Below are 9,001 nucleotides of genomic sequence, written 5' to 3'. Positions count from 1 at the left end.
TAATGACACCAGTGGCCGTTAAGTAAAATGCAGTCAGCATCCTGTTGCTTTCACCCTTGGCATTGGCCAAAACGAGACGATGAGACTAAACATTGGACAATAGATTACAATCATATATAGATTTGCAAAATTCCTATATTTTATTTGGACCATTGGCGCCATGCTACTAATTAGCTTACCGTTTATAAATCTCCCAGTCAGCCACAAAGCAACCAATGCCAGACCCACACCACAGAGCCAAGCCACAGCCAGGCAGCCAGCCAGGCAACCCCAGCTTATCCTAGGCTGCAGTTAGCTAGTTGGATGCCAGTACCTTGCATCATGGTCTGCCTCTTCCTTAGAGCAGGCAATATTGCTGCTGCACTTCTGCCCTAACAGCTGCTTTGTGAATTGCAATGCACAAGCTCGGGAGCTCACGTTTGCTTCCTGACTCTCTCTCTCTCTCGTGCCATTCCGCTCTGCACAGGCTTGTGAGATTATTCCTCAGTTGCTGCCTCAAACTGCTTGCCAGAGTCTGAAGCTTTTTCTGCAGTTGGTAGAATGTTCTGCCCTTTGGTTCATAGTATGGGGTCTAGTGGTCTTGATCTATTCTACTTTAGATGTGTCTGCGGTGAAATTGACGATGATGCTTCATCATCTGAAGCTGTCTGTCTGCCTTTTCCTTTGCTGCTGATTCAATCATTCTTGCCACATCATAACATTGTGATGCCACTCTCTGTGCTGGCTTGATCTGGTGCTGCTGAACTACTGGGAGATGGAGAGCTTAGCACTTGGAGATCCTGGGCTCTGTGGGCTGTCTCCAGGCCAGGCTCCACCTGTGTCTCACCAGGAGTGGATTCTGTGCACCCTGATGGACTTTAAGGCTGCATTCATTCTTGCAGATTTTGCCACAAATGCATCTTGCAGTTGTCATTGCTGATATTCTGTTTGCCACGGTTGTCATTGTAAAGTCTGTCCTATTGGGACTCTCTGACTCCTCTGGGGTTATGGTTCTGTGGGTCAGTCTGTAGCTTTGTTGGATATGCAGGTTGGACTGCTACCCTATCCTGCCCCAGTTGCCATCTTTCCGAGCTGTCAACTGCGTCTCCAGTTGTCACCAATCTGTTCTTGTTTGTCACCCAGCCTATTCCTAGGCATCACTGGCTCTGCCAATATGAAAATATATTTTAGAGACGTTGCAGTTATGTTAGGTTTGACTTTGTTGAATTCTTACTCTGTGTTATGGTTGGTGTCGGTTGTTTGTTGATATTAGCGGACTCCATTTATAAGCTAACATTAGCTAGTGTTGCACACTGTTGACACTGAAGGAAGGCGAAGAGAGAAGGCATTCGGGAGCGTGCATAAAGCTCACATCATTCCTGCAGAAAATCTAGAAAAATCTGCATCCCTAGAAATGCATTGTGTGTCCACAAGCAACCGAGAATGCTGGGGATGGTCTCATTTTTAAAGTTACAATCCGTTCACACATTGGAAATAAAAAGTGATTAATACATACAAATGCCTCAGAATCTTACATATGGAACCTTCACGGGTGTGAAAGAGTGTTTGAAATATGGACGAACACTACACAACAACTTCATTTCAGTTATTAACATTTTCTGATGCTGTGTTAAGCATGTGTTTACATTTTAGTATTTTGATCAAATTCTTTGAATACTACATATTTATTTAAGTGCAAACAAAAATACAGATTGGACCTTTAACTGCATGCAACCTTTGTGTTGCACTCCAGGGCAGAGAAACAGGCAGTGGCAGCAGAAGTTGGGAGGCCCGGAGCTGCATGATTTCTGCTCTCCTTCGTGCCAAAGCTGTCTCTGCTTTGAATGGATGCTCGGAAAGGGAGGAACAACTCTTTGGACTGAAGCCGCAGGACAGACAACATGACAGCTCAGAGTGGGAGCACGGAGAATGTAACAATGTTCCTGTCTGTCTGTCTGAGGGGGGAAAAGCCACAGCAGAGGCACTACCTGTTACCAACAGAGTGATTTCTCCCTCTGGGCAGTCTCTGAAGGACCTTGACATCAACACAAACACACACAGTGACAGGGGATGTAAGACTGAAGAGTTTGCCCGTCAGAGAATTTTGTATTTCACTGAAAGAATTCAAATATGTGATGTGTGTATTTGTGTGCCTGTGAGTGTGCGTGTGACAGAAAAACAGCAGGGGATCGTGAGCAGTGACCGGTGACATACTGAAGAAGCCAGGACACATCAATCAGAAGAACAGGTGCTTACACGCCGTCCCTCCCGTCTAATCCTGCCTGCCCTCGTACAGCAAAAGCTTGTTTCGTCAGTCGTCCACCTGCTTTGTCTTCTGACCCTTTTCTAAAAAGTCACAGAGAGTGACAACCTGCAAGCATTGTTTTTTCTTTTTTCTTTTTTCTTTTTTTCTTTCTCCAATTTTTCTAACAGCAGTGCTGTAAGGGTTAGTTGACACCTACAAGTAAAGTGAAGGTCTTGTCTTTTTTTTTATTTTTTTTACCAACATTCTTTTTATTGTTTTCACAACATAACAGATAAATACAAAGAAATACAATTACATGTCTTGAACAAACATGTCTACTGCAAAGTGCCAGTGTTTACATGTCCCCAGGCTCTTCCATCACATGTAACAAATCTGTTCTCAATACATAGCAAATGAAGGGGTCCCAGATTTGGTGAAAATTATGTTGTTGATGTTTTATTGTATATGTAATTTTCTCCAAGGGGAGAGTTGTAGATAGCTCAGACAACGACCTGCTTACACTTGCTGTCTTTTTTTCAAACCACGTTTGTACCAAAGTGCTTTAACCAAGAGGAGACTATGGACAGAAGATGCACGGAAATATGTACGCGCACATAGAGGATGCATGTTAGTGTAAAACTGCAGGTAAGATAAATTATTTTTAACAAAGACAGCAGAGGCTACAGCCAACCACAAATGAATAATAGATAAATTAGAGCCACAGAAATAGAATCAGGCACAATTGTGTGATGTAATGAGAGACAATTCCTATAAATCATCAGATTTGTCAGTCTGAAGGAAAATGTTCCACAGTCGAGGTGCTGAAACTGAAGAGGCCCTGTCCCAGTCACTTTCTAGACACTTGTGTTAAAATAATTGCACTTATGAAACTACACTTTCCAAATCCACCAAATGGCAGTTATTATGTAACAGCAACACACCATGTATTTTTTTTGTTTTTTTTAAATTACTCTACATTTGGCATCCCTGGTCATCAGTATGAACATTGCAGACTGTCACAACAGATGCAGACGGCAGTGATAAGCCTGTCACTGGCTGACTATTTCATTCTGCTATCTTCACCCTTCTTTTTGGTATCTGTTGTCATTGACAAAAATATTGACAAAAGTTAACGGTAAAACACTTTTATACATATTTTGATACAGCTTGGACTTAGCATTTGTTATGTTACTTTTAACACAAATGAGAAATGAGTGCAGACTAGATGTTCAAAGAGTTAAAAGAGTCATGCCATTTGATTTTTACACTGTGGAATTTAATGGAAATCACTGGCTGCCCGGAGAGATGTAGGTTGTTCAAGTGCTTTAAATGACTTGTTAGTTGACATCTTTAGTCGTAACATGACTGTTTTGTCTTATTAACAAAGATTGAAATGGAGATGCTGTTCCCCTACATGACTGCAGAATGTCTTGGGAGAAGATCAAGGTGAATGTTTACATTTTACTTTGATATCCAGGGACTAGCATCCCATCTCTTGCCATCAATCAATCATGGTTTCCTTTACCCATGACCACAATCTTTCACTAACATTAAAGAAGTAGTTTGACATTTTGGAAAATCTGTGTTTACCCTTTCTTGTCAAGAGCTAGATGAAAAGATCAAAACAACTGTCATGTCTGTTAAATATGAAGCTGGAACCATGAGACAGTTAATTTAGTTTAGCATAAAGAGGGGAAATAGGACCATTGCTTTGTCGGTCACAGCAACATCCTTTTGTTGTCACTGTGAGGTTGCCAGGCAACCAGCAGAGACTCTAGAAAGTGACTGCACTTGCATGAGAGCTAGTCCTGCACATAACCACCCGTAAAAACTATTGTTAGTCAGAGCTAATCCCTCCTGTTTCAGTCTAAGCTAAGCTAACAGGCTGTAGGAAGAAGCTTCATATTTACCGTAAAAACACAAGAGTGGTATGTCCCAAAGTGTTAAACTATTCCTATAAACAAGTAGTTATAGTTGCATAGAAATATTTTTATTTGTAATATTAAAGAGTAACTTAACACGAGGCTAAAAAGCAGTGTTTCACTGGCGTCTCTGGTTGAAAGTTTTAAGCCTGTTTCACCTCTGTCCGCACAAGGTCAATGATGTCACATGGTCCTGGAGTACACGTGTACATCACTACAGCAAGGTGAGAAATTAAACCTCTGGAGGTGAAGCAAAAAGCTTAACCTGTAATCATCAGAAAGATGTTTAGTGGGTGTTAAGTTACTCTTTAAAAAGGCTACACATGATTTGTGGTAAAGAGGATTAAACAAGCTTTGGTGGTCCTAGTAGTGACCCTAACACAGGCTGGGCATTTATCCCTCAAGACAAAAAGAATTCTCCAAATGAATGTAATTTAAGACTGGGCACTGATAACATTTTTCAGGTACTGTGTGCCTCCTATAGAGGATTTTGCTGATCTCCCGCTTTTGCTCAGTGAAAACATATTTGTTCGAGACTATAAACACTGTTATGATATTGGCTAAAAAAAAAATGTTGTTTTTGTATCTTCTGGCACTGTAGCTTAATTTGCAATGGAAGAGTGGGTGCTTCCTTTTTCAAATGTAATTTACTGACTGTCAGCAGGAATGCGGTAACTTGAGTCAGGGGTTTTTCAAAGCAAATCTCCCCGAGGTTTTACTCAGACCATGCTACTGTAAAGGATAAACAGAAAAAGCGAAATGTATTCTAGATGTTTCAACACTACACTGAATCAAACAAGATGGGGAACAATCACACAGAATTTATTCTACGCACACAAAACTTGGCGTCTTAAATCTCTCCAATGAAGTCAATTATTATACATCTCACTGTGGATATTATCTGAACACACTGGACTGAGTCATTATGGCCCACCATGATGTGCCTACTTCTCTTCCGTCTTTCTCTATGCAATACAATGACTCTCCCTCTCCTCCTGTCTCCCTCTGAGGTCTGTAAAATATAAACACACACACACATACACACACACTCTCTCACAGTCCTCAGAGACACACTTCCTCCCACCATTTCATCCCCTTCCTTCTCTCTCTTCCTCCTCCTCTCTTCCTATTTTTTTATTTGCTTTCTGCTTTCATTGCTCGCTCCCTCTCTCCTCTCATTTTTCCATCCCCTTCTTCCTGTTTTCTTTTGGTTTGTCTCTCTTTGTGGGAGGTGAACATTTTAAATCACCCCTGAGACGCACACCGTCTTCGACCTTCATGAAACACACACCTCGTACCTCTTCTTTCATTTTCTCCCACTCTCCTCCTTTGTGGTTTTCCTTTATATTCCTGTATCTTTATGTGGGGCATCCCCCCTGCACCACCGCCACCACCCTCCCCATCCTCACATATTGTCCAGCTTCCCTCTCTATTCTCTCATCTCTTTCAGCCTTGTTGGCTGGCACACTGGAGTCCGTCTTGCTTCATCCCTGCTTCATAGATGCAATTCGTCTCATTTATAGAAGGAAATGATCTTGATGTTAAAATCAGCAGTTTTTTGCATGAATTTTGTTTGTTTTCTCATGTGTGAATGGCGTAGATAGTCAATATTTTCTGAAGAGATTGCACAATGAAATCTAGGATGAGGAATGCCTATGTAAATGTGTGTAACCTGAAACACACACACCTCCTCATTTCAGTGAGTCACCCTCTAAATGTTTCTCCTCTCATTTGACTCAAGGAAAGCAGAGAACAGCTTCCTGAGAGCTGTCACCCTGCTCAACCAGCCATCCTCACACTCAACCACCCCCCACTCCTCCAACACACACTCAAAACGCTGCACTTTTCATTATTGTCGCATGTCTTAGCCTACATAAGAAGCAAAAAAAACCCCACTCTGAGAGCAGCAGATTTTCTGTCCGGAACAATTTTTAGAAACAAAGGAAGCAGGTTCAAAAGCATGTAGATGAACTGCAGCCTTAATCACCACTGTGCCCAGTTTGGACACTTGAAAACACACAAGTTCAGACTTCCCCCATACAGTGGCACATCCCTGAAATCTTTTTGATGGTAATACCTTCCGCAAAACTGTGAAAGATAAACACACACGCACACCAAAACCCAAAAACATAAACATAACTCAGTAAAGAAACACAGTCAATTCCCAGCAGGTCCCTTTTCCTTCAAGGCGAAAAGAAAAAAAGTATTTTTTTGTCAGGGAACAGAAGAAGCTGGTGGGGGGTCTGAGAGTGTGTTTTTGTGTGTGTATATGTGTATTTTTGCACTTAAGTAGGTGTGTGCTTGTGCCGAGTCCCTGCAGAAACTAGGGCTTTGCTTAAGGATGTAAGCTCTGACTGCTGAAATACAGAACCAGAGTAAGTGAGAGGAGGCGTACAAGATGGAACTGATAAATGACGAGGATTGTGAGTGATGAGAAACCCCAGCTTTGTATTTCACCTGCCAGAAGATGTTGTCGATGGTGTTGCCCAGGAATCCTTCTCTGTTGTCAGACGACAGCAGTTTGGGCCCCAGTATCGTCATGAACTCCTCGAAGTCCACCTGGCCGTCCCCTGTGGGCAGATACGCACACACACACACACACAACCACACACACAGGCAGGGAGACAGACCGGGATAATAGAAAATCAGACACACAGACAGGAAGGCTGGCAGACCAGAGCTAAATAATGCATTTTATGCTGAAGTTTACTTTCTTGGCGAAATAAAGAAAAGCGCCCTGAGACAGATCAACAGATGGATGTGCCTTCATCCATGACAAGCACCCATGCATCATCACCACTAATTCACCTTTCAAATAAGGTGTGTGCACCTGTGCGAGTGCGCACACATGTTCGTCTATGTTCGAGCAATTGTGGGATCGTTTTTGCATTGAAGCAACAATTCAGGGAACATTTTGCAAATTTAACTTCTAAGGACACAACTTGTAAGTGTACAATATGTATTCTACTGCTGCATGTTGTTAGAGATAGCAATCTACAAGCAGTGTCCCGTAGAATTAATACTCACTGAACATCTCCACTACAGCTTGTATTATAAACTGAGTTACTGCATAGACTAAATATTGATGGTACTGGTACCAGTTTACAGCCCTGCCTAATGTTCTGTTTATTGTTTGTTACAATAAGTAGCATATAAGAAGCATAGGAGCAGTCTACACAAGTCTTAGTGCTGCTGTGTTAGTTTTGGTAGTAGGATAACACTTTATTTTTTGGGTCTGTAATCATTTCCAAGAGGTTTTCTGCAAAGGACTGTTTAATTTTATACCAATTACAGAGCAAATGGAGACAATCTTCAGTTGGTACTCTTGCAATGAATTAATTCCAATTAATTGCAAGCAATTCAACATGTATGGAGAATTAAGTTTCTGCAGCTGTTCTTTCAAGGCACCTTCTCTACCATGATTAATGCCAAATTAGACAGTTCTTGACAAGGAAATATCAGGTAAAAATAAAGCATGACCTTATAATACAGTATATTATTGGTGTATCAAACAGCATTGGTTCTTTGTTTTGAAACCTGACTGCAGTTTCTCAAAAATTCAGCTTTAAATGAGCATAATATAATCTTACATTTAAATCCTAAAGGAAGGATAAGAAGATAATGCCAGAGATCAGTGGATTAAGATTTTTTAAGACAGGTTTTAATGACATAAGATTAATCATCTGAAGAACTGTACAGGTTGTCTAACACCTGATAATACCTGACAGTCTCAAACTAATGGTGTCTGTTACTCTCAGTGCTTTGCCAGCGACGACATCGAGACGATAGAAGTCAGAGGTAGAGGATCTTGAGACCGATACTGTCCCTCCTCAGAACAAATGGCAGCGCTGCTCTCAGATGGTCGGACTGTCATGGAGGCTAAAGCAAAAAGCTTTTGGCTTTGACCTTTGATGTTTACCACAAGCTGTGGAATCAAAAGCAGGCAGATAAGATCCAGTTGAAAGATTGACTAGCTTGTCTGTGATGCAGGAACTGCTTAGGAGTAATTGCAATCCACTGTGAATTTACAAGCAGAGCTGGAGTTTAAGAAGCCAGACCAGACAGGTTCTCTCTTTATTCTCAAGGGGAATTTGTTTTTGACAATTGACTACCTGCTGCTTTTAGAGCAGTTTAGAAACAGTTTTGCAGGGACATTGCGAGGAAGCTGTAACTCAAAATCCCACTCTGCCTCAAGCAAGTGAAAGAGGCAATAAGTTCTTTGTTTTGGCATCATTTTCATTTACATCACATTACAATTAAAAGAAGCTTATCAAGCGTATACACATCATACTTAATATGAACTATAAACAAACATTATATACATGCAGTATATATTAAATAGCCACTTTTTTATGAAAAGGTTCTCTTCTAGTATTTTCATGTGTCCATGCATGCTCTGTGCATGCACCCAAGTGTGTGTCCTTATGTAGTGCCTCACCATCCATGTCCAGTCTCTGCATGATGATGGCCAGCTCCACTTCGCTGGGCATGTAACCCAGGGAGCGCATGGCCATGCCCAGCTCCTGTTTGGAGATGAAACCATTCCCATCACGATCCAAAACGCGGAACGCCTCACGGATCTCTGCACAACAAACACACAACACATGATTGTACATATGATATGGTCTATGTTTGTCTGTCTGTCTTATATATACATAAATTGTTTCATTGATATTTATTGAATGCTTTGTTAACATTGTGGTAGATCCATTTATTTTTTATGTGAAGTTAATTTTTGTTGGTGATGTGTGGCTTTCTGGTTAGTTTGGGACAAGGTTGGCAGGTGTGGTTCAGGATGTGAATGTGTCTTTCAGCTCTCTTTTACTTTTTCATTTATTTTCCTCTTGTATCCTCT

General features: G+C 41.3%; 1 protein-coding gene across 1 annotated transcript in view; it reads right to left on the bottom strand.

Moving 5' to 3' along the window:
* The window catches only part of caln2 (calneuron 2), a 24,636-nt gene that overhangs the window by 10,751 nt on the left and 4,884 nt on the right, over window positions 1–9,001 (bottom strand). The window contains exons 2-3 of the mRNA XM_035666977.1: window positions 8,585–8,728; window positions 6,604–6,716 (exon numbers count right to left, since the gene is read on the bottom strand). Coding sequence (XP_035522870.1) covers window positions 6,604–6,716; window positions 8,585–8,728 — 257 coding nt within the window. The remainder of the gene's footprint in view (window positions 1–6,603; window positions 6,717–8,584; window positions 8,729–9,001) is intronic.

Source organism: Morone saxatilis, unplaced genomic scaffold (genome assembly GCF_004916995.1).
Source record: "Morone saxatilis isolate NCDOM2014 unplaced genomic scaffold, NCSU_SB_2.0 Contig20, whole genome shotgun sequence".
Classification (NCBI taxonomy): domain Eukaryota; kingdom Metazoa; phylum Chordata; class Actinopteri; family Moronidae; genus Morone; species Morone saxatilis.
This window is presented reverse-complemented; position numbering and strand designations above follow the sequence as displayed.